General features: G+C 43.4%; 1 protein-coding gene across 19 annotated transcripts in view; it reads left to right on the top strand.

Moving 5' to 3' along the window:
- The window catches only part of TENM4 (teneurin transmembrane protein 4), a 1547018-nt gene extending 1522037 nt beyond the window's left edge, over window positions 1-24981 (top strand). For all 19 annotated transcript variants that reach the window (XM_038158275.1, XM_038158258.1, XM_038158266.1 and 16 more), the window contains 4 exons: window positions 302-598; window positions 1806-3420; window positions 9184-9326; window positions 17296-24981. In XM_038158275.1, the coding sequence (XP_038014203.1) occupies window positions 302-598; window positions 1806-3420; window positions 9184-9326; window positions 17296-18054 (2814 nt within the window). In that variant the 3' untranslated portion in view covers window positions 18055-24981. The remainder of the gene's footprint in view (window positions 1-301; window positions 599-1805; window positions 3421-9183; window positions 9327-17295) is intronic.
- Window positions 24982-26236: the final 1255 nt, after the last annotated feature.

The following is a 26236-nucleotide window of genomic DNA, read 5'->3' as shown; positions in this document are numbered from 1 at the left end:
AGTTGTCATTCTGTGTTCTGTAGGTCACATCTGCTGTAGGAGTCCTAAATCTAGATTTGGGATATGAGCAATATTCCTTCACTGTGGCATTTCCAAAGTACCATGCTTCTGCCTCTCTCCTCACTGAAGTCAATAAAAGCAATGTTAGGACAACTCTTAGCTTTAAAAATTGTCTTATCCAGTAGCAATCAACAGCTGGATACTCTGCAGTGTGGTGCAAAGAGGTATTTGGTGAAACAAGGCTGGTCTTTCTAACTTAACACTGTTTCCAGCTTCCTAATTCTCCCTCTTTTTCCTGTAGGTTCACAACAGAAACCTGCTGTCCCTTGACTTTGATCGTGTGACAAGGACTGAGAAAATCTATGATGACCACCGCAAGTTCACGCTCCGCATCCTCTACGACCAGGCAGGGAGGCCCAGTCTCTGGTCACCCAGCAGCAGACTGAACGGGGTCAATGTTACCTATTCCCCAGGAGGACACATTGCAGGAATTCAGAGGGGCACGATGTCAGAAAGGATGGAGTACGATCAGTCTGGCAGAATTACATCCAGAATCTTTGCTGATGGTAAATCATGGAGCTACACCTACTTGGAGAAGGTAAGATTGGTCTTACCACTCAGAGATGATGCATTTGAGGCACATGGATTTTCTCCTTTAACATCAGTACAGCTGCATTCCTCCACCTCAGCTAATTGCTGGTCCTTATGATCTAGTCCTCCTCTTCTCTCCCACTAAGGTGCACAAAGTGGCTTTCATGCCAGACCACCACAGAGCAGTTGAAAATTGTCTGAGATGTTTTTTCCCAGTCATGCTGAAAGCATGTGAACTGAGAAGCTTTGACACGTGATTTTTTAAGCACAGTCTTACTTTATCGCATTGACTGCAAGATAAAATTTGCTCAGATAAAGTCAGCAGAGTGAACAATAGGAATTTCCAGTAGGATTTTCCATATGAAAACAACCTATAGAATCTGACATCCTGCCTTCTTCAGGTGGTCCATTTCTACTTACAAAAATACATAATAATTAATAAGTGAGGCATTAATTCAGCCATACTTGTAGCACACTTTGTAGTGTCTCCCAGGGTCTTCACTCTGTAGGTTAGCATGGAGCTTATATTTTCTAGGTATTACCATTCAGCATTACACTGCCCAATTACTCACAGATCCATATATTATATACCTGGGACTGGAATTTTGTATTTGTGGTTTTTGAATAGCACCTATCCCTAAAACAGTTTAAGGAAACTGTAGTTGTGCCATATCTTTGAAAAAGGAAAAAGTATTGACTTATTCCTTGTGTCAAACAATCTTTGTGGATTGTTTGTTATATGCAAAAAAAAAAAAAAAATCCCAGAACAAATAAGTATGCAGGCAGAAGTTTGGAGAAAGGATAATAGAAGATGGGTTGACACAATGAGCTAATTCATCATTGGAAGGTGTTGGGGGATAATTTTTCAAGCACTGTTTAAGTAGCTCTACCAATTTTATTTAATTAGCTTTCAAAGGCTATTGGCACAGGGAATTTGGTAAGACAGCTGTAGGATAGTGAGTTGAAAAACTGAGCATTCTGAACTTGGACCTTCCTCACTGCATTAACTGCTTCTTCCACTGACCCACTCCTGTTTGAGGATACTTGATGGGCTATGCACAGCTCCTTACCTTTCACTGTTGAATTTTGTGGGCACAGAGATTTGTCCTACTTGCCCTGCTCTTTGGATTGAGAAATCTTACAGGTTTTGTGAGAGTATAATTTTGCTAGAAAAACAGGGATATATAATCTGTACTTTTCTTCTTTCCATCCAGTCCATGGTGCTGCTCCTTCACAGCCAGAGACAGTACATCTTTGAGTTTGACAAGAATGACCGGTTGTCCTCGGTGACCATGCCCAACGTTGCCCGTCAGACTTTGGAAACCATTCGTTCCATTGGTTACTACAGGAACATCTACCGGCCACCAGAAGGCAATGCCTCAGTAATTCAGGACTTCACAGAGGATGAGCAGCTCCTGCACACTTTGTACTTGGGCACAGGGAGACGTGTCATCTACAAGTATGGGAAGCTGTCCAAGTTAGCCGAGATGCTCTACGACACCACAAAGATCAGTTTCACGTACGACGAAACTGCGGGCATGCTGAAGACCATAAACTTGCAGAATGAAGGGTTCACCTGCACAATCAGGTACAGACAGATAGGGCCTCTCATTGACCGACAGATTTTCCGCTTCACTGAGGAGGGCATGGTGAATGCACGCTTTGACTACAACTATGACAACAGCTTCCGGGTGACCAGCATGCAAGCGGTCATCAACGAGACACCTTTGCCTATTGATCTCTACAGGTACGATGATGTGTCAGGCAAAACTGAGCAATTCGGTAAATTTGGGGTCATCTATTACGATATCAACCAGATTATCACCACTGCTGTCATGACCCACACTAAACATTTTGATGCCTATGGCAGGATGAAGGAGGTCCAGTATGAGATATTTCGGTCTCTTATGTACTGGATGACTGTGCAGTACGACAACATGGGGAGAGTGGTTAAGAAAGAACTGAAGGTAGGCCCTTATGCAAATACAACTCGTTACTCATATGAATATGATGCTGATGGCCAGTTGCAGACTGTGTCTATCAATGACAAACCTCTCTGGCGTTACAGCTATGACCTAAATGGAAACCTCCATCTGTTGAGTCCGGGGAATAGTGCCCGCCTTACACCACTCAGGTATGACCTCAGGGATAGGATTACTAGACTGGGGGATGTGCAGTACAAAATGGATGAAGATGGCTTCCTGAAGCAAAGGGGCAATGATATTTTTGAGTACAATTCAGCTGGCCTGCTCATCAAAGCCTACAATAAAGCAAGTGGGTGGAGTGTGAAGTACCGCTATGATGGCCTAGGAAGGAGAGTCTCCAGCAAAACCAGCCATGGCCATCACTTGCAGTTCTTCTACGCAGATCTGACCAACCCAACCAAGGTCACCCACTTGTACAACCACTCGAGCTCTGAGATCACGTCCCTGTACTATGACCTCCAAGGCCACCTTTTTGCGATGGAGCTCAGTAGCGGAGATGAATTCTACATTGCCTGTGATAACATTGGCACTCCTTTGGCTGTCTTCAGTGGGACTGGCTTAATGATCAAGCAGATACTGTACACAGCATATGGGGAGATCTATATGGACACTAATCCCAACTTCCAGATCATCATTGGCTACCATGGAGGATTGTATGACCCCCTCACGAAGCTTATCCACATGGGGCGGAGAGACTACGATGTGCTAGCGGGTCGCTGGACAAGTCCAGACCATGATATGTGGAAGCATCTGAGTAGCAATAACATAATGCCTTTCAACCTGTATATGTTCAAAAACAACAACCCCATTAGCAATTCTCAGGATATTAAATGTTACATGACAGGTAAGACATTTAAATTAATAAACATTTTCACAAGCTTGCCATCGGCAAATAGATGTCATGGTCTAACGCCTGATGGAAGTAAGCCCCACACCACAGCTGCTCAGTCACTCGTCCCAGGTGGGATGGGGAACTGAAAAAGTGAGAAAACCCATAGACAGAGATTGAGATAAAGACAGTTTAATAGGAAAAGAAAAAGCTGCTTGTGCAAGAAAAGCAAAGGCAGGAATTCATTCTCTACTTCACATCAGCAAGCAGCCGTCCCCAGGACAGCAGGGCTCCATCCCACAGAACAGTGGCTTGGGAAGACAAATACCATCACTCCAAACATCCTCTCCTTCCTTCTTCGTCCCCAGCTTTACATGACACCATATGGTCTGGGATATCCTTTGGGTCAGTCAGGGTCAGCTGTCTGGCTGTGTCCCCTCCCAACTCCTTGTGCACCCCCAGCCCCCTAACTGGTGGGGTGGGATCAGGAGCAGAAGAAGCCTTGGCTCTGTGTGGGCACTGCTCAGCAGTAACAAAACCATCCCTGTGTAACCACCACTTTCCAGAGCACATCCAACACACAGCCCTGTACTAGCTACTATAAAGAAATTTATCCTCATCAAAACCAGTACAACAGGTAATTCCTCTCTCAGTGTCCTGATCACCACGAGGTTTTCCATTCTTTAATTAATGGACATAAGTTTTAGATTGCCAGTTGGACCCCCATGTAAGGGGCATGTTTAATTCATTACCATAGATGGAGATTGTAATCCCCAAACCCATTTCCTTTCTCTTCTTAGGTGTTTGTTCTTTTTTATTTTCCTTACAGTTTTTTGTCCCCTCAGATATCTAAAGTTAAGCTACTAATTAATGTCCTGACACCCTTTCTCTTTGTAGAGGGGCAGCTCTGTTTACACAGTTTTGCCTAGAGATTTATTTGCATCTAAACAAATGGCATATAGAATTGGTTTAGCAGAATGGCAAAGCAATTCAAACCTTTCATTACAGTCAGCCATTTCAGAGTGTTTACATGACTCCTACACTACTAGCTATGTAGTTCAAAGTTAATCATCCCTGCAGAATCAACAGTGTCTATAAAAAGTCAAGAAAATAAGGTGCTTTAGACTTAGAGGACAGATTTTGGGGCACAGCTACCCCAAAGCTTGACACAATTTCTGAACTGCTTCCCCTGAAACTTTGTAAAATTGCTGTAAAATGAGCTCTGGAGTACTTCTACAGAAAATCCTTTTGTATGTTAAATGGCCTTCCTATAAACATAGAATCATAGATTCATTTAGTTTGGAAAAGACCTTAAGATTATAAAGTCCAGCTATTAACCCAGCACTACTACATCCACCACTAAACAGTGTCCCTAAGTGCTTCAACTACATGTCTTTTAAATCCCTTCTGAGATGGTGTCTCCACCACTGCCCTGGGCAGCCTCTTCCAGTGCTTGGCAACCCATTTGGTGAAGAAATTTTTCCTAAAATCCAGTCTAAACCTGCCCTGGTGCAACTTGAGGTTGTTTCCTCTTGTCCTATTGCTTATTACCTGGGAGAACAGACCAGCCCCCACCATATACTGCAACCTTGTTTCAGGCAGTTGTAGAGAGTGATAAGGTCCTCCCTGAGCCTCCTTTTCTCCAGGCTGAACACCCCCAGCTCCCTCAGCTGCTCCTCATCAGACTTGTGCTCCAGACCCTTCCCCAGCTCCACTGCCCTTCTCTGGACACACTCCAGCACCTCAATTTCCTTCTCATAGTAAGGGGCCCAAAACTGAACAGGATTCAAGGTGTGGCCTCATCATTGCCCTGTGCAGGGGGACAATCAATGCCCTGGTCGTGCTGGCCATGCTATTGCTAATACCTCCCAGGATGGCATGGGCCTTCTTGGCCATCTGATCACACTTCCATGCTTGCTGCCATCCCCTGCCTGTACTGAGATAGCAACCTGAAGGACCTCACTAGCAAATTGCCCTTCTACCATTGGTGTGCTGCCCCCAAGTTTATCTGCAGCCAGCTTTGTTTTATCCCCCTTCTCTAATCTCAAGCCTAGTTTCATACTGTGTGCAACAGTGGAGCAATGAGGAGAGTTTGAGAAGTTTGAGAAGACTTTTTGGTGGGACTCTTTTCTAGATACTTCCCATTGAAAAGCCAAGTGCCACAATCACACATCAAATATGCATACTTCTTAAGAAGATAGAATTAATTTTTAAATGCTCCTGCTGCATCTATCACAACCTTTCCACATTCAACAATAATTGCATTCCCCTGAGTTACAAGATCTGCTTAATAGCAAATAAATGTTACAAAGTAAAAATCTTGAATTTTCTATCCTGCTTGTTTTTCTAGACATTAGGATTTGTGCTTTCAGATTCTTCTGCAATAATCATAAAGATTAGACAATGGAGTTTTTTCATGAAAAGTTGTTTTCTCCAGAACTGAGAAGATGATGCCATGAGGGAAGTAATATAAGGCAAAAGATGCAGGCTAAGATCCTGTATGTTGCTCTCACTCTGATAATAAAGGCTAGGAGGGAATACCTCAAGATAACTTTTCCTATCAGAAAATGCTTATTTGTCAAAACTGAATTTGTTTTTGGGGGAGGGTTGAGCTTGAGAGATTTCTCAGGAGAAGCGTAAACAGCTCTCAAAATTGTCTAAATGACAAATTCCAGAATGTCCTTAAAGAAAAAAGCATTTTGGATTTTCAGCCTTTTCAAGTGTAAACTAATGATTGAAAACTGGAAAAGAAAAATAAGGAGTCAAAACAAACATGGAGTTTAATTCAGAAGTTAATTGGAAATTTTTGGTTTGAACAGATCTAGTTTTTGAACTGTTGCTTTGCGACATATTAACAGATTTTTGTTTTCCTGCTCAAGTTAAGAAAGGACAAAATATTTTTTTCTAGCCCTGTGTTAGAACAGGTGCACAGCTTCCCACACAGCTCTGACAATAAAATCAAGATGTCAAAACCTGATATACTAATATTTTATATGCAGCAAATAATTTTTTCCATAGCCTTATAAGTTCTATTTTTAGTTTTCAAGACTACAGAGCCCAAATACATTTTTCAAGTTTCTCATCCCCCAGTGCATGGAAGAAGCAGGCCATGCTATGAGTGCTGTGACAGGAGGCTGCTGCCCCAGCACTTTTTGCTCAGGCTTTCAGGCATCTCTTGGACAGGACCCATGATAAGACTGTCCTTGTCATCACAGCCAGATCTGGACACAGGGAATCACTTTCTGTCCCTACATTTCGACACTGGGACCTGTTTGTCCTTAGGGGAGCTCAGTGCTCAGGACATGGGTGACCAGCAGATGCTTTGGTCCACAATGATGAGTTCTCTGAGCTTGAGGAAATTGAAGGTATGTGGAGGGGAGAGCAGGAGAAGCAGGTATTTATGTTTTGAGAGGCCCATTGTTAAACATGAATATTTTAGTGATTGTACACTTCATGGCACAGAGCTTTGCTGCCAGCTTCAGCAATCCTGATGGATTGAACTGACATTTCCATTACATGTGTCTGCATTAAGCACTCTTTTTCTTTGCCCTCAAATGAATTTACTGTGAAATGTGTTGGCAGGGTTACTGTAGCTGAAAAAAACCTCTGTGATGTGAAATGTACTTTTCTGTCAAAAAAGTTGTCACTGCCTCCTGGCAAATTAGTATTTTCCCCTCTGTTTTCTCAGCTCCACACCTTCCTCCCATGGTTTCAGGTTGTTTGTTTTGGTGGGTTTTTTTGTTCTGGGTATTCTAACACCTCTCCCAAAAAAGAACAAACTCCTGTTTGCAAATGTTTTGGAAGTCAGTTTTCTGAGAAATATTAAAAAAAAACAGTATTGGATATTTCCAGACATGTTACATATTTTTCAACAGTTCAGCATCCATGCTCTGTATTCTTTCTGGCATTTTTGAAGTGCTTGGGAAATGATTCCTGCACCAATGCTGACCTTCACTGTTTTACTTTGTTCTCCTGACCACCTGGTCCACAATATGTACATCAAATCTTTTCATTTGAGATAAGAAGGATTTGGAGGCGGGCTGTCTTAGCACTAGGCAACAAAATAATCAAATGAGCCTTTTCATTTCTCTCATACCCCCCCAACCTCTCTGTTTCAAAGATACTCCAGAAACAGTCTGTACATTGAGTGAACAGAAGTGTTTTTATTACAGAAATCCTCCCTCTTCCACATGGATTGTCGCAAGGGCTTTTTGGACATCTGCCCAATCGCAACATTTTGGCCTGTAGGAAAACAAGCAACAGATAGTGTGTTTGTTTGGCTCCTGATTCTCCAGTCATCTGGAACAGCGTTATTTGCCACTTGCATCCATAATTTCTTTTCCAACCAGTTCTTCAAAACATTCATTTAGGCTCATGGGAATAGAGGAAAAAATATTCAAAGATGCATATTTGATTATTTAAATTTTTTTTCTGTCTTCAGATTGTTTCAGCAATGCTTATTGAGTTTAGCAAAATGAAAGTCAAGCCTTTGCACTTCCAGCTTGAAGCATAGCAATCACCAACAAAATTCCAGTTACATCCAGACATTTAAGACTCCTGGGAGCTAATATTAGTTAAACTTCACCTTCATACATTTTTTTACCTTGCAATTGCTATTGTGTGCCAAATGCACACCACATTGCTCATGGGCTGTAGCAGATGTGTCCTCTGGAGCTAAGTGAAGGCAAACAAGGTGTGCTCATCAAATGCTCTGAAGTTAAGGGGGAAGTGATGCCAATCCCAAGCAGATCTAGGAGTTACCTAACCTCATAATTTTTCCCTCCAGCAGATTAATTTTCACCTGCTATTCCTAGTAGCTGTGCAATCAAAAATCAAGGAAGACTTTGTAATCTTCTGGCAAGTAAATGCAGGAATTATGTCCCAAATGCCTCCTTTTCCATCATGTTCCCTTTAGTGCCAGCAGTCCCTCTTCTGTATAAGACAATAATTTATCACTGATAGCCAGTTTTCTCACTATTCGTGGACTTTTTTTAGGTGTTTGTAAAAAGTACCCAAGCAAAATATCTCTCTTGTCTGTATGTCTGTATACTTATTTTCACTATAATGTATCTTGCAGGTAGTATGAAGTCTAATTATAAATATCACTGTAAAAGATTATGTGACTTTACACTTGTTTAATACTCAAACTACAGCTTATGAAAGATGCCAGGAAAGTCTGGACTGAGATGGAAATCCATGGAAAAAGCAGTGGATATGTCCAGAGCCTCTTCTGTGAGCATGGGCTAAATGCCTGAGCTGTCCATCCTGGATGCCCTGGTATTCTGGCACATAGCTCTAAATTTAGTCTTCAGCCTGCAGGCCCTTTGAGAGTCTTCAGGGAGAGAAGTATTGGGGCTGAGGTGTTCTGACCTGACTATAGTACAGGATAACACTTCCCAATTGGCTGGAGTATTTCCGCCTCCAAGTGTGTTGCTGTTGCTGTACTTCTGCACACCTTCAAACAGTGATTGGTTTCTGCTGATGAAGGGCAGACATGAAGTTGGCTTTGATTTGGGCCATTTGCTCACTGCCAACATTTCTGTTTCAGAGCTGGAAAAGCACAGAGTTTGGCTCTGGCTGGAAGTGGAAAGGCCAGATTTTGGCACATGGCTTATTGTAGGACCATTAAGATTTCTGCCCTTCACACAAAGCAGAAGCTTATCATTTTGTCCAGGCTGCCATCATGCCAGCCACCATGGAGTCCTCCTCTGGGCCTTCTCCTCGTCAGTCCTGCTTGAGAGATCAGATAATCTTATTTATGTTTCTCTTCCTTTCCAGATGTCAACAGTTGGCTGCTCACCTTTGGGTTCCAGCTGCACAATGTCATCCCCGGCTACCCCAAGCCAGACATGGATGCCATGGAGCCATCCTATGAGCTAATCCACACACAGATGAAAACCCAAGAATGGGACAATAGCAAGGTGATCCATGTAACTCCTTACTGTATCTCATGCCCTTATCAGCAAACTACCTATTTGCAATGTTGGTTGAAAAAGCTCTACCAGCATGTTGTGAGATGAAGAGCGAATCAAACCCCATTCCAGTATTGAAATCTGACCAAATAATCACATATAAGTTCCCTACTCCCATGGTGCTTTTTCCTGTGATATTTTCTGGTGGTTGTTCAGTGAAGTGGTGTTACTGTTTCTTTTTCCCAAAAGAGGCCCCATTATCACATATTGCAGGCTAAATTCAAGGCCTTTGCACTCAGAATTTTTAGAAGTTAAAAAAAAGGCAAATCTTCATACAGAATTGGTTTATAAAGTTTGGGCTTTTTTTTTTTTTTTCTTCTAGAAACCTATTCATTCTGGTTTAAAATGTCTTAAACAAGAAGTCACACTACTTGCATAGGAAACTCTTTTGTATTGCAAATAGTCTTTCCAGAAGGAATTTTTTGATGATATTAAACTTTCATTTTACCTGATCGGATTAAATCCCCAGTAACTGTGTCCTGCTTTTAAAAACAGGCTTGTTTCCCAAGGCAATTTGGTAGATGCTGGTGCAAAATTCAGTGATAAAATTGGCAAGAAAAAGGCTTTTGCAGCCAAATCATTTCCCCATCTTCCTGTTGAGATTTACTCAGCTGAAAGACAGAGGCAGCACTGTTAAAAGTTAGAACACAGGGTCAGGATTTGAGAGCCCTAGGTTAAATCCCAGCCCTACTGCTTATCAGTGTATGACCTTGAAAGTCACTTACCTCTCAGGATTCTCTTCCATTTCATAGCCTGATTGTATTCTGGGGTGGCTTTCATCTGTTTAGTCTGAATCCTCTTTAGTTTGAACTCCCACTTGCTGTTGCTGGGTGTTCAAACGTTGCAAGAGCAGTGAGGCACCAACGTGCTTGGGGAGATCAGGACATGCTCTCCACATTTCTGCTAATAATATGATAACAGTGGGCAATGGAATTGATTCCATCTGCCCTCCTAGCCTCTCTACCTATGGCTTCACTGAAATCTTGATGACCTGCAGCAGATTTTTGAGGTATACATCTTAAACCAGGAGGTCATATTTCCTGAACCACAAAAGATATCACTCAAAGGTACAAACAAATTACTGTAGATTGTTAGTAGCCATGTGTCAGTCCATCATTGGTACTCAGCCTCACAGCCATGCTGAAGACAAGTTAAAATGTACCAACTTCAACTTCAACAAGAAATGTATATGAAGTGTCACTTAATAATATTGGGGAACTAAAAAAATTACCATGGCTGGGTTGATGCTTGAAAACTACTACAGTGCTGTAACTCATTTGTGGTTTGGAGCTCAGAGACTCCCTTTTTGTTTCTCGTTTCCTTGGATTACACAATAAAATGCTAATAGAAGTTATTTCTCTAATGAGAGAGAGCCTCAGGACTTTTCCTTCTCTCTGCTGGAACACAGTCTCCCTGAGCAAAGCTGTACAGGAGTAGGCAAACAGGAAAGGCTCACCCAGAGACTGCACAGAAGACCATCTCTGTATTGTTATGTGCTGTGGATAATAACTCTCGCAGAACCACCACAGAAATTATTATTATTGGTAATATTGCATTATTATTTTATCATTAGTTCATTATGTGTATTATAGCGTGTAATATATTTATAACTTTTTAATATGTATTATAGTATCATTATTTGACTTATTGAATAGCCAAGTAACTTGGGTGACAGCTTAAGGCGGTGACTGACCCTTGTCCATACAGGCAGATGAGCTGGAAATAAAATCAAGGAGAACCCTCCCTTCTGTCTACCTATTTTAGGTGAATCTGCTTGAATGAGCAGTAAGAAAAAAAAGGAAATCTCCATGTCCCTCACAGGTTTCTAAAGCCAGAAGCTGCAATGAAGGCTATGCAGGGCCCTGCTTGTTAAAAGAGGGCTTTATACAGCTGTCATGCTTCCAGATGAGTCCCTTTGCACTCAGACGTTGAAAGTGGAATTTAACCATTGTAGGCTGTTTCATATTCTTTCCCTGTTACAACAGCAACAAAATATGAGCATTTTTATTTCAGTCTACAGTTGCAGGATCGTGCTGGGATAGCAAGTGGTTCTTAAATGCTGTAGAGCAGGATTCCCTTGCTTTCTGTCACACCCAGCATATTGTAGGCACACATTTGCATAAACCAAATTCATTCACATATACCAGAACACATGATCCATTTTCTCCTACACCTATCCATGCATCCAACACTGATGTTTCCATTAAGTTCTGTTCACTCGCAACCCTTCCAGGCATCAATACACACTCCCAGACACAGTCCAGTCCTCCTTGTCACTGGTTGTCTCTGTATTTATTGATGAAGCATGTGGAAGAAAGTTGAAACTTTTGAAAATTTCACAGAGGAAATGACAAAATTAAACCAAGGTAAATGAAAGCACAGGAAACATTTTTAGTTAATTAGACTGATCAAACTGTGAAATGGTATTGCATAGCACACATAGTAAGCTCTAGATCTTTTGTCATTTAGAAGTAGCCTGGACAAGGCATTGATCACTGAATGATGTACCACAACTTTCTCATCTCCATTATGAGATCCCTAGTTTCTCTGGGTCACATATCTCCTTGTGATAGACAAAAGTATATTTGAGCTACTCCACTGGCTTTGCTAATCAAAGTTGGCCCAGCAGATTGAGTCTGTTATTTTATCAGAGAGGAACAAGTAACAGGAGCACAATAACAAAGCAACTAACACCCTTAAATGGCTGCTTCATCTCTCTTCGGAGTGCGTAACCAGAGGGCCTAGCATCTCCTTCCAAAATATTTTTGTACTTGCCTTGTCAGTCTGGAAGACAGGAGAGATAATTCTGAGTTTGAGCATCCGCCACCTCAAAAACAGCCAGCATGTCATAAGCCTAGCACTAACCCCCTAAAGCTCTGAAGTGACATTTAAAATCCAATACTCCATTGTGCAGCACTTTCCCCCCCTCCTCCCCATGACTGTGACGCTGTCACTAAATTGTTTGTTGAACAAGTTCAGTGTTATTGGCCACTGGGGGACTCTGGGTGACCTCTGGCATATTGTGGAACTGCGGCACCTGAATCCAATTTCTCTTCTGGTTTTTTGTTGTGTTTTTTTTTTTTCTTCCCTTCCATTTTTGTCTTGTTGAGCTGTCAGGTAATTGTTGGAGCCAGAACAACTCTATTTCCAGGGAGGGGTGTTTTGGAGTCAGCACTTGTATCATTATCTACATCCTATTATAACTACAGTTCTCTCTATCCCATGGGCACTGTCTCCAGGAGGAGTCCTGTTTTCTGCAGTGCCTGTTACAGGCTTTGCTGGAGAAGTAGTTTTTGGCATCCCCTCTGGAGCAGCATTTTGGAGACAAGGGCTGCTCTGGGATGCTCAGCCAGGAAGTGAGCTTCAGGGCTGTGCTTTCTGGCAGAGCTTCTTCCAAGGACAATCTGTTTGAGGGACTGGCTCTGCCAGTGTTCATCATTCAGGGAAGGCATCCTGACATTGCAGTTGCTTTGGCCTGGGCTTGGACTGTCATGCTGTCTGCACGTTTGTCCCTCAGCTCCCAGTTATGTTTAACAAATGCAGTGGTCAGTTTTCAAAGGATCCAATGCAGGGAAAGGAGTTGAAGTCTCAAAAACATTAAGCTCTTGAGGCTTTATGAAGATAGATGAGAAATCTGTAAAGTGATGAGAAAGAGGAGGCAAATCCTCTTACTTCTCCACAGTTGAAATCTACTTAATGAACTCAACCTCATTATCCCCCTACAGTCATGTACAGTGGCAGGGTGGAGGAGAGACCTGTCCTCTAAGCCCCTGAGTTAGTGCTCCTGTTTGTCTCATTCCCAGTCAGGTAGCACCCAGAGCCCTGGCCTTGCTGGCCCATGGCTCACCTCTGCTGCCACACACGTCGCCTCTTGGACAGCCCAAAAGCCTGCAGTGCAGCCATGCTGGTGGGCACATCCAAACAGAGACTTCTCTCCTGTGATGGCCACATGGAATATAGAGAGGAGGCTGATGGCTGAACAATGGCTTTGTTAACAGAGAGCTACAGGGTAAATAAAAGGGGGCTTATAAAAAAGAGGGAGAGCAACTTTTTACACTGGCAAATAGGGATAGGTCAAAGGGGAACAGTTTTTAATTAAAACAGTAAAGGGCATAGATTAGATGTTAGGAAGAAATTCTGTACCCAGGGAGCAGTGAGCCACTGGCACAGGTTGCTCAGACAAGCTGTGGATGCCCCATCCCTGGGACTGTTCAAGGCCAGTTTGGATGGGGCTTTGGGCAGCCTGCTCTAGTGGGGCCATCCTGGGCCATGGTGAAGGGTTTAGAAGGTCATCTTTTAGATCCCTTAAAAACCAAGCCTTTCTGTGATTCTGTGATAAATAGGAAGGAGTTAAAAATGAATCATATATCAGAGAAATCATAACTTCCAAACCTTTTGGAAAAAGTAGCTTTCTGCATTGTAAGCCATATGGTGGTAAGAGAAACACCTTTCTGTCTATAATGGCACAAGGATAGAAAGAAACTTGGAAACATGTTCACGTATTTCACATCTTGGATCTTTGATGGGAAATTAAAGCTTTCGGTCTCACACTGGAAGGCGGTATTTAAAAACAACAGATGATAGGATCTGGCGATGGTATTTCAAATCCTCAAGAGGTGCCGGCAAAATGCAAGAGGCTATTCAGAGATCCCGGTAACATGCCGCTCTCCTGGGCTTTGTGCAGCAGAGAACAAATGATGAAGGTCATTCTCTTCTCTCCAAAGGGTTGTTACTAGATAAAGTGAAATGTCACCTAAGGACATCTGATTAAAAAAGACCATGAGGAAAAACAAACCCAGCATATTTGTCACTCACATCGAGCAACAAATATTGAAGTAAAATAGTGATGAATTCCCTTCTTTCTTCTGTAAAACTGGTTTATAGATGCCTTGGTTTACAGTTGCTAAAAGCAGCAGCAATTTTTAGAGAATAACACATGCCAGTGCAGCTTTGGATGGAAATTTTCTGTTTCTTTTCCTTGCCAGTTCATTGAAATGAGTTCTAAGATAGAACAGAAATGGTAATTTTGAAGCCATGGATGCACTGCCTCTTTGAACTGTGTATAATCTGTTTGCCTCCACCCTCTTTATATTCATGCTGGCTGTGCTCTGGTTTGCTTGAATTTGTTGGTTGGGGTTTTTTTTCTGTGGATGTGTTTGCTTTTCCTTTTAACAGAATGCTGTTCCCAAATACACTTTTATCAAAGAAATGCACTCAAAAAGTCATTTCAAAGTCATCCTGGGCTTGTTTTCAAGGTAACGGAGATGCATTTAGTTATTGAAACAGTTGATAGCTAATAGTTAAATTTGAGCAACCTGGTGTTGTGGAAGTTGTCCCTACCTGTGGCAGAAGGTTTGAAACTAGATGATCTTTAAGGTTCCTTCCAGCCCAAACCGGTCTGTGATTCTAAGTGATGGTGAATATTCAGCGTTACAGCTTTGCACATCTCATTTCCTACTTCCCTATGTGAAAAAAAAAGGTGGGGAGAGCCTAGAAGTAACCAGTCCTCAACAGAAAACCCTTTTTTGATTGTGCTCTTGTTCCCTGAAGGTAGGTCTTTGCCTGTGAATTTTGATATTACGGTGGTGTCCAGATCCACTGGTTTGTTGGGGCAAACTAATTTGGAGACATTCATAGAGGATCTTTACCTAATAATTTGCTCATAATCAAAAACATACTAGAGTTCCTGCAGTTCATCAGGAATAAGGTGATGAAGACAAAATTGAAGGGGAACAGGGGCAGTTTCTGATAGGAATTATTTGTCCATGCCCAGTACTGCCTGACCTCCCCCAGCTCCCTTCCCCAAGGTGATAATCAGTAGATGGTGCAATTAATTCCAGGGACTCTTTATCACTCACCTGCTGGTAAACAAGGTGATGTATATATAGATGGTGATACATAAGTGATGACAGGACATAGCAGTGTAGCACCCAAGACCTGATTTACATCCTTGAGTGAGCAGTGATTTGGTATGAGCGCTGAGAGATGCCTTTTCCCATCAGTGGTAAATGTTACTGAGGCAAGTTAGAAAGGCAGCATGACATACAAAGTGGTTAAGGGACCACCTAGAGTCAATCCCTATGAGATACACCTGAGAAGAACTCTCCATTTAAACTTCTTTGAAGAGGAAGTAGCTAATTACCAAGGCTGTGCGGTGTGCACTTGTTTAGAACAGTAAGTGTTTCATGGAGCCTAGAAACCTAATTGTTCCATGTCCATCATCACTGACATCTACATTAATTACGTCCATTTTTTGCATAATTAGAGCACTTGTGCAATTGGCAGAGAAGCTGGGCTAGGCTCCCTATCAGTCTGTTAATTATATTGCTCTCTAGGGGATGTGTGAGATGCCCCACAGGCAGGATGGAGAAAACCAGAAAGAGCTCCTTTTTCATAGGAAACTGGTTCCTGCTCCACCTGCTATGCTGTCAATCAAAAAGAGAAATGGAGATGATACACCAGCCTGCTCAGCACTTTAAACAAAAGTAATTTCTGGGAATTTTAATGTTCTTCAACCTAAAATGTGCTTTTGGAATTGTATTCCTCTGTTCCCTTATAGTTTTCTCTTTTAACAGTCAAAACTGCTCATAACTTCTGAGTAAGTTGCAATGCTCAATTGCTCAATCCCTGGTTTTTTTGGGTTTTTTTTGTTTTGTTTTTTTTGGGGGGGTTTTTTGTTTTGTTTTTTTGTTTTTTTTTTTTTTTTTTTTTTTTGTTTTTTTTTTTTTGTTTTTTTTTGTTTAATACTTTATGACTCTTCCCTGGAAATGGCCACTATGGAAATGAGGGTTTATTTAACTTCCCTTGTCATGTTACAAGTATTGTGTGAGAGGTCAACACTGAAATGCCTGCTTCATCCAAATTGTCTTCTTGCACCCAGGATGTGAATCTCTAGATCATGGACAGTTTAGGGCAGTATCCTTCATGGGTGTTTAATTTCCTCGAAATAATTGGAGTGGAGTAAGTTTTGTAACCTATTCTTAATCCTGGGTGTCATTACATTACTGAACTGAGGCGTTGGAAGTGCCAGGAGAGTTTTGTGATAGAATCCTCTTGCTTTTGTGAAATTTGAGCAAATAAATGTTCATGAACAGGAGTCTGTAAGAAGCCAGCACTGCCATGAATTGATGGGAGCATTTCCAGAACATTTTGCAGTAATGATGAGCTGCTGACTTGCTCCATTATACCCTAACAACAAAAGTGACTTTGTATTGCACCGGACTGCAAATGATGTGGGCTGTTGTCTCTGGGTTTTGCTTCAACATAAGCTAAAACTTGAGCATCAGGTGTGGTTGCCTTAACTCAGGGAGCCTGGCAAATTGTAGAGGGTTTCCAGGAAATAACTTTTGGATTTAATGCTTTCCTTGAGTTTTGAACAACCTGCTTTGGCCTGAAATGGAATACGGAGATGTTATGGCCACTCTGACGGTCATACAGGTCATGCAGGGCCTTTGAAGGCAGCACAAGGGGTTACAATGTGTAGTTAAAATAGAAGAAACTTTTACAATACTTCCACGCTTCACAGAAAATCTAAAAGCATTTGGTAAGGCATCATGGCCACAAGACGAATTGTTTCTTATATGCAGAAAAACACTGAAACACAACCTAATTATGCATCCAAACTCAATGCCCACAGCACTCAGGCAAAAAAATCATTTTCTACCTTTACATCCTTCAATCTATGAGATTAAATACAGTTCAATTTACAGAAACAATGAGCATTAGGAGGGGACAACATGTCTCTTCCATGCAAAGGAATGAAAATTTTGAAAAAAATGTGATAAATGGGAAGAAATAATGGAGCTCCTTATTACATCTTTCCAGTATGTTCTCCTGCTCTCCAGCATCCTAATAACGCTTTTGAGTCATCAGGTCTCTCTTTCTAATATGCCATTCTCTTCTTTCTCTCCCTGCTCAGTCCATTTTGGGGGTCCAGTGTGAAGTGCAGAAGCAGCTGAAGGCTTTTGTCACACTGGAGCGCTTCGAACAAATCTACAGCTCCAGCATCGCTGGGTGCCGGCACGTCAAGAAGAACAAGAACTTTGCTTCTGGAGGCTCCATCTTTGGCAAGGGCGTCAAGTTTGCCATGAAGGACGGGCGTGTGGCCACTGACATCATCAGTGTGGCCAATGAGGACGGACGGAGGATTGCAGCCATCCTGAACAACGCCCACTACCTGGAGAACTTGCACTTCACCATCGATGGGGTGGACACACACTATTTCATTAAGCAGGGGCCATCGGAGGGTGACCTATCCATCCTGGGCCTCAGCGGCGGGCGGAGGACCCTGGAGAACGGCGTGAATGTGACAGTGTCCCAGATCAACACAGTGCTGAGTGGGAGGACTAGACGCTACACGGACATCCAGCTCCAGTACGGTGCACTGTGTCTAAACACGCGCTACGGGACCACCTTGGACGAGGAGAAGGCACGCGTCCTGGAGCTGGCCCGACAGCGCGCCGTCACCCAAGCTTGGTCCCGGGAACAGCAGAGACTGCGGGATGGGGAGGAGGGTATTCGCTCATGGACAGAAGGGGAGAAGCAACAAGTGCTAAACACGGGCCGGGTACAGGGCTACGATGGCTATTTTGTGATCTCAGTGGAGCAGTACCCCGAACTCTCAGACAGCGCCAACAACATCCACTTCATGAGACAGAGCGAAATGGGCAGAAGGTGACAGAGAGGGTCAATGCGGTGACTTCTTGCCAAAGACAGCTACTCTTTTGTGGCCACTTATCTGACTGTGTTGTACTCAATCCTTTTTCTAAACTGAACAAGGTGGGGGGGGAGGAAAACAGAAAGAGAAGGAATAATATGGTTGCACTGTAACTCATGCAACATATTTTTTTTCCCGCTTTAATTTGGTCTTCATGCGTTTTTTGCAATGAACAGAAGGTATATTTTGACGTAGTGTGATCACAGTGAAATTTACTGTCTCTTGTTCTTTTTATTTGTTTGTTTGTTTTGGGGTTTTTTTGTTTCTTTTCCCCCCTCTTTGTGAGGAATTTGAAGTGGGGAGTAGTCAACGTACATCCTTAGGTGTAAGTGCGAAATGGGTGTCTGTGCTAACTTGTGTCATCCTAACCCTTTCTGATTTGGGGTAGGGATATAGCCTTCCACCTGGAACAGGGGGAGCCCATGGCATGCCAGAGAGCTCTTCCCAGAAAGAAAGGAGATGGAAGACAGTGCTGATTCTGATACTCTGAAAGTGACCGTCCGAATCATGTGCCTCAAAAGGGACCTTACAAGTAGTTTTCATGTTTCACTTGGGACATAAAGTGTTTCTTTGGGGGCTCCTGCTGAGCAGAAGTAGATTATAGAGGCAAAGGAGCTGATTATATTACCTTGCAAGATGATTCTCTTCCTTCCTGAACTGGAATAAAAACAGAAAAAAAATTGGTCTTTTTTCATTATGAGAGTAGATACTTTTTGGGGTTTTTGTGTGTGTGCAAATCCTGGTTTTAGTTAAATAACCTAGCAAAAGCCAAGAAAAGGGACTCCTGCTCTATTGAGAAAAGCTAAAATAAATCCTCTCTCATACGTAGAGCTGTTCTATAGGTGGATTTAATGCACCCATGTTGTACATTTGCTAATGGCATAACTTCATTAAATGTATAGTGTTTCAGTACATGAGGCTACGTGTTTAACAGTCCACTGTGCTATATCTGATAAAACCAGTTAATTTTTAGGAAGCTGATTTGAATTTGAAAGTAGTTATAGTATCCCAGTGACATACCACTGAAAATTAGAGCCAAACCCTGCTTTTCCTGATTCTGGAGCTTGTATTTATTGGCTGGGAAATGCAGTTTGGAGTAGCATGCTGGCAAGTCGTTTATGACTATGGCAGATAAATGTCTCCTGGGGACTTTGGCAGCAGGGATTTTAAAATGTTTAATAAGTAGCAACAGCTTGTGCGTGGTGGGACAAGAAGGAGAATATTGAAATCAACCCTCTCACTGTTTCCTACATGAGCTCAAATTTAATGGAGAGCCCACTTGACTGTTAGCAGTGACGAGGGGGAGGTTGAATGGAAATGCCCACTACAGAGAGGACCAAGTGCTTTAATAAGAAACTGCTGACAAAGTTGCTCGGCATGCTAATGTAATTTTTATTCACATAACCTCTGTGCTCTGGTATTTGCAAGAGTCCTTGAAATTCAAGGGAGCAAGGAGATGAGCTCAGCATCCTCTTCCCCGCCTGAAACAGTCCTGTGCTGTTCCTGCAGGCAGAAGTGTTACCCCACCTCTCAATGGAGCTCTGGCTGGAGGTGGCCAACCCTGGTCCTAGATAGGTGTCTCTATCACACTGATACACCTGCATGTGTCCTGACTGTAAGAGCTCTCTTGTGTCTCTCTGGGAACAGCTCGGTCCTGATTTTTTTTTTTTTTTATTCCATCCTCTTTGGCTTTTCCCAGTTCTGCAGAGAGATAACCCGAGACATGCAAGTCCATGCCAAGGCTCTTTCCTTACTCGGAGTCCTACAATGCACCTGTGTACTCAGAGGCAGCTTTTCTGCCACTCATGCCACCACCACTGCCATGCTCCAGCACAGAATGACATCCCTCTGCAGGATCTCACCCCCAGATACAGCGGGGGTGTGTGTTGGCTGTGCAGTCCTCGAGCAGAGAAACATTGGCAGCCCCGGTGCTCTCACGGTTTCTCCGTAGAAGTCGACTGCCAGCTCCGTCTGCCTTGCCTGTCTGTTCCCGGGTGCTTGCCAGGAGGAAGGTGATGGAATGGAAATTCCCCTAACAGACTGTTCCTCCTCCAGTTCTGAATCCCTAATACCTTTGGCTGTGTGGCCATGACCAACGGTATGGGTTTGATTTCCTGCTATCTCTCCTGCTTGCAGCAAGGGTGATGATGCTGGTGCTGTGTCCCAGCACTGTACTCTGAACCACCCCTTGCAGCACACAACCTTTATTACTTTGGCAGGAGTGAACCACAGGCAGCTGGAAAGGGTATCCAGTTCTGGCAGAGCCAGGTGGGAGAAGATGTGTTGCCCAGACCTGCTCCAGGCTTTGGCAAGGGAGCAGTTGCTTTGGCAGCTGCCTGCCAGGGATGGTTAAAAGGCCATGGCATTGCCACCTGTATGGCTGGTATGAAGCGCTTGGTAAGCCTGGGTTGCCCTGAGGATGCACAGCTGGGGGTCAGGGGCAGTGTTAGCCAAACCAGCAGTAACCACCTACTCCAAGGAAGCACCACCTTCTTGCCAGTGCTGTCCAGCTCCCTGCTTCCCCCTCTCCAAGCCACACCAGGGACAAATTCCTCTTAAAACCTCAAACTTGTGATGGCTGTGAGTGCCTCAAACAGCATGAATGGAACAAAAAGAAACCTGCAGGAGGCAGGGTCTAAAGGTATCAACCTCTGGTAAAAGACCCACAGAGCAGAGAGAGCTCATTGTGCCTCCCATTTACACTGCCCCATTCGAAGCAGCTCCGAAGAAAAGTTGTGCTTCTGTATCCATCTGCATCCATGTGTTACAATGCTAAGAGGTGCAGCGCAAGAATAAATGGGCCATTTTTCCACTGAGTCAAGAAAAGAGATTCAAGTGTAAAATATTCCTACTGGAACCCTGCCAGCCTGAGATGGCATCTCTACAGCCTTACACAGACTCTTCAGGTTATTACATGAGCTAATGACTTTGAGGAGTTCACCTGTTTTTCAAGAGTCTCCCAGTCCCTCAATGCTTGTCCAGCATGCCCAGAGCCAGGAGCCCAGAGCTCTGTGCCGTGGCCAAGGCAGGACCCTCGTGTTGCATTTTTCTGCATCCTCAAGCAGTGCTGGGATGTGACTGCGCCTGTCTGCCTGCCAGGTCCATGACAGTCTTCTCCTGGGCCTGCACCCGGTATGGAAACTATGGACATTGTGTCAAAAAGGGAGAAAAAAATATATATGTAAAAGTGTATATGTGTATATGTTGCTCTTTTCTATCAAAACAAAAATTTAAAAGGGATGGCTGTCTAATGCTGGGGACAAACCAGTCCAAAGACAGCTATTACATTCCTGAATCCTCAGCCTCTGTGAAAGCTTTCCACCTCACCTAGATGGCTAAACAACATTTTCAGTCCTGTAGCACTAAATTTATCCATTAATTAGTGAAAAATGCTATTTCTACAGGATCCCAAGTGCATTTCCACTTTACCAATGGTCCCGTAGCTCCTTCCCAGCCTTTTTGTTGTTTCTTTTGCCTCCCCTTGGGAACATTCTGACTGCCTGACCCTTCTTGCTTTGCTTGTGTGCAGGCATGAAGTAATTTGTTGCTTCCATAAGAGCGGAAGGTCCTGGGTGCAAGTCCCACAGCACTAACCCCTTCATAGGATCAGAGACTGGGTTGGGTTGGAAAGAACCTTAAAGATCATCCAGTTTCAACCCCCTGCCATGGGCAGCAAAACTTTCACTAGATCAGGTTGCTCAAACCTGATCTTTCACTAGATCAGGTTGCTCAAAACCCCATCCAAGCTGGCCTTGAACCCTTCCAGGGATGGAATATGCATAGTTTCTCAGGGCAACCTGTGCCAGTGCCTCACTACCCTCATAGGAAAGAATTTCTTCCCAATACCTAATCTACTCTCTCTGTTTGAAGCCATGTCCCGTTGTCCTGTCACTCCATGCCTTTGTCAAAGTCCCTCTCCAGCTCTCTTGAAGCCCCTTAGACGCTGGAAGGCTCTCTAGGGGCTTCCCAGAGTCTTCTTCAGGCTGAGCAACCCCAACGCTCTCAACCTATCTCTATAGCAGAGGTGCTCCAGCCCTCTGAGCATCTTAGCGGCCTCCTCCAGACTTGCTCCAACAGCTCAACATCTTTCTTGTGTTGGGGGCCCCAGAGCTGGATGCAGCACTCCAGGTGGGATCTGGTTAGGGCAGAGCAGAATTTCCTCCATCGCCCAGCTGCCCGCACTGCTGGTGATGCAGCCCAGGACACGTTTGGCTCTCTGAGCTGTGAGTGCTCACTGATGGATCATGTTGAACTTCTCACCCAACAACACCCCCAAGTTTTTCTCCCTAGTTATGCACTCCATCCATTCTCTGCCCAGCCTGTAATTGTGCTTGGGATTGCCCCAGCTGAACTTTATGAGGTTCACACTGGCCCAACACTCAGGCTTGTCAAGGTCCCTCTGGATGGCATCCCTTCCCTCCAGCATGTCATCAATTGCTCTAGATGCTGTTTCAAAGGCCCATTGAAAGGCGTGACAGACCATCTCCTGGGGAAAATGTCACTGTGCTTTAAGTCTCATGTGCTTTGAGGTTTGATTTTGAGAAGTCATTTTCGTTCTTGACTCCCAAAAAGAGGACTCAGCCCTCACCAAAAGGAGTTCCCCATTAAAACACAAAGGTGTAACTTCACTTTTCAACCCTGATCTTGTCTCCAGTCCAAAGAGCAGTGAGAAGGATCCTGACCAAATCTCACAGCTCAGAGGAGAAAATCCAGTGCTTTGGAGCAGAGGCTGCATCTCTCAGTGAGAGCAATAAGGAGCAACAGCTCAAGTCTTCAGTAGCTGGAGCTGGTACTGAAACACGTTCCATTTGAATGGACAACAGTGATGGGACTTACTTGGTGTGGCATCCAAACATAAGCAGTGCCATGAAGACTCTGCAGCTGTAAAACATCCTGTGAACCCAGCCCAGGGGGAGAGGAGCAAGACTAATTAGGAATGACGAGAAATGCTGCATTTGTTCCCTCTGAGATCTTTTATTTTTTTCCCTTTCAACTGGAGATTGGCACTTGGAAAAATCATTAAGTAGCAGTGACCGGAGGGAGTCACGCAGCTCATCATATCTTTGTCATCACAGCTATTGATCAGAGCCACAGCGAAAATGGGCCAACAATGCTAAACAACACCAGGCGAGAGCTGATGAGATGAAGGTCATTAAGAGCCCGGTGCTTGATTCAGGTTTAGAAGACACAGATGACTGGGAGCAGTCCCTGAGACACCATTTGGCCGTAACTTAGGAACAGTGAGGGATTTCTGTAATATATCTGTAGTTGCTTTATTGAGCGTAGGGACCGGCATGAAATTCTGCTCAGTCTATTATACAGACAGTGTAACCAGTGTAAATCAAAATTGTTCAAAAAAAAAAAATCTAATAAAGTACTTTTTCAGCTGTGACTTGTAAGTGTCACCGTGATGGATGGCAGCGCAATCCATTATGCAAAGACAAGGCTCTTAACATGAAATTTTAGAATTCAATTTTACGATTTACAGAGAGGGCCCCCCTCGTATTTACGGCACAGCAGTCTGTTTTGATTCAATCTCGGCGTAATTGAAACCAGGGCCAGGGATCATGGTTAGTCCTATGGCTGCTTTTTAAAAGGGGAGGAGAAATGACTGCCTATAACATTAATAATGGAGCTAGGGAGATCGCTTTGCTTGTTAAATCTTACTCACTTTATCTCCTTGCCCTGGTGGCACTGCCAGACCTGGTGAATATGAACACTGTGCCTCCATGCCAGGGATGCATTTGATGGGATAAAATCTGGCTGCCATGTGGCCAGCAGCATCCTCCATCCCTCAGTGAGCATGGCCTGGGGCATTTTTGCTCCTGTTGCTACAGTCCTCCACGGGACAAGCTAGTTTTTCAGTACCTCTTTTTATTATAATCACTCATTTTATTATGATCACTAAATAGTCCCCCGTTACACCAAAGAATTTTCATGACTTTTGAAAAAATAAAAAAATAACCCAAAGCCTTCTTGTGTTTGCTTTTTTTTTTCTTTTTTTTTTTGGTTGGTTGGTTGGTTTTTTTGTGGTTGTTTTTTTTTTCATCTCTTGAATATGTTTAAATGAAATTACTTGTGACTGTAGAGCAAATTTCAAATAGACACCTCCGGGGCATGGAGGGCCCTTTCCAGGACCCTGCTTCTCACTCCTGGATGAAGGGCCATTGCATGTCCTGGGGGCCATTTCCTGTGGCAGTTTTCCATCCTCTGCCACCCCAGTCAAAAACAACCCGGCCCACCCTAGGGAAATCTTCTGTGTTTCTTTTGTACTCTCCTTTAATTGCCATAAAACTTTGTGTTCCTGACCAAGTGTTACATAGCTCAGCTGTTAACACCCATTCCAGAGGTCAGTGCTTTCTTGGGAGGATAGAAAAGGACAAATGAAAATTAACTAAAAAAATATATACATATACATATATATATATAATTTTTTTTCCTTAGAGATGGAAACTGTTCAAGCAAACACTAAAACATTAAAAAAAGAAAAATGAAGTGTTTGGACAGTTCATAGATATTGTTGAAATAACCAATCAAAGAATCACACTTTTCTATTAAAACATAAAATGCTTATTTTGTGAGAGGACTTCTAATGCAGCTCCGGCCAAGAAGAGGACTTTGTATCAAAGCTGCATCTGTAAGCCCAGCACTGAAGACTCTTGTCATTACCCTGTGTAATAATTTTCCTGAAGTCTGGAACTAATTTTTTGAGAAATTTTTTTTCTCGATACTTTGTGTTTCTAATACTGTATTCTTGACTGTGTAAATACAACCAGGCTGTAAATAAGTGCAGATGTAGATACCTTCTAGAAAAAAAAAAAAGGCAAACAGACAGAAATGACCATGTGTAGCCTTCAGTGACAAATAAAAGAATATTTTGTGTTTAAATGGTGTTTTCTTTTTTTCTGTGAAAATGTTGGATTTCTTTACCCCAGCTGTTTGGTCCTTATATGGGAGATGCACCTGGCAAAAGAGTTGACCAAAATGTCCCCCCACTCCTCAAATTTGCACTTAAAGGTGCATTTTCCACCTGTACGTAGGGTGTGGGATTGCAGAAGCCCCAAGGCTTTGCCAGTCCAGGAGGTGATGCTTGGAATTCAGAGCCTCTCTCTCTACTGCTGGAGCCCCCATTCCAGGAGAAAGGTAAGCTAACTGAGAAACTACACTACGAACTCCAAAAGGTGCTTAACAAATCAAGATAGCATTAGATTTAGTGACGCATCCAGCAGAAACCTGTGCATCTGATCCTCTTTCATGCAGAGGGGGAAGAGAAGCTGCTGCAGCACATTCCACAATGACCCAGGGAAAGCCTCTTGTGATTCTTGATACCGCCGGGCCCAGCCCCACTGGCAGCTTGCTCTGATGCTTCAGGAAAAAATCCAGAATAACTTCAGGAAACGGGGGCCAAAAACGTGCGTTTTTGGAAAACATGTGTTGAGGGAAGTATCTTTGTGTGGTCCTTGGAGACAACCTAATGGGAAAATGAAGCATAGGACTGAGTAGTGATCACTGGAGGAGAAGTGGGGAAATGCTATCCAGCTTTACTGCCGGAGCATTGTTCTGCTCTCCAAAACCAGGTGAAATTGGGTCTTCTTAGAATAAAGTCCAGTTGTCTGTGGAATCCTTCTCCTCTGGAGGTAGATGGCTGTGACAAGGGAAATAAACAGCATCTCTCTTTCTCTCTTGACACCAGGCAGAGCCACAGGAACCAGCTGAGGCCTCTTTGCATGCACATCTTGAGCAAGGTGAGGGGAGTCCAGCTGCTGGTGGATACTGATGCCTGCAAAGTTTCCCTAAGGTTTTTATCTTAATTTGGCCATTCCTTGTGGGATGTTATCTTTTCCACCAATGTGTGTTTTCTTTCAGGGCCCTGTTCCACAGCTTCATTTTCCAACCAGCAGATCTGGTGCAGCTCCTCGAGCCATCCTGCAAAGCAAATGTCCCCCAGACACCAACCAAGTTCCCCCTTTGCTCTGCCTGTAGCTACACTGAGCAGGATGGACTCCTGCAGCCTCGTGGCACAAATTCCACTTTCCAGCTGCTGGATAGTTTTCATTTTTCCATCCTCTGATATGCTTGGCCACCTTACCTTCAGCAGGACAGTTTAACTTACCTTATGCACAAGGCAGGGTCTCGCTCCTAT

This window comes from Motacilla alba, chromosome 1 (genome assembly GCF_015832195.1).
Source record: "Motacilla alba alba isolate MOTALB_02 chromosome 1, Motacilla_alba_V1.0_pri, whole genome shotgun sequence".
Taxonomy (NCBI): domain Eukaryota; kingdom Metazoa; phylum Chordata; class Aves; order Passeriformes; family Motacillidae; genus Motacilla; species Motacilla alba.
Note: the sequence above shows the minus strand (reverse complement) of the source record. Positions and strands in the feature narration are given on the sequence as shown.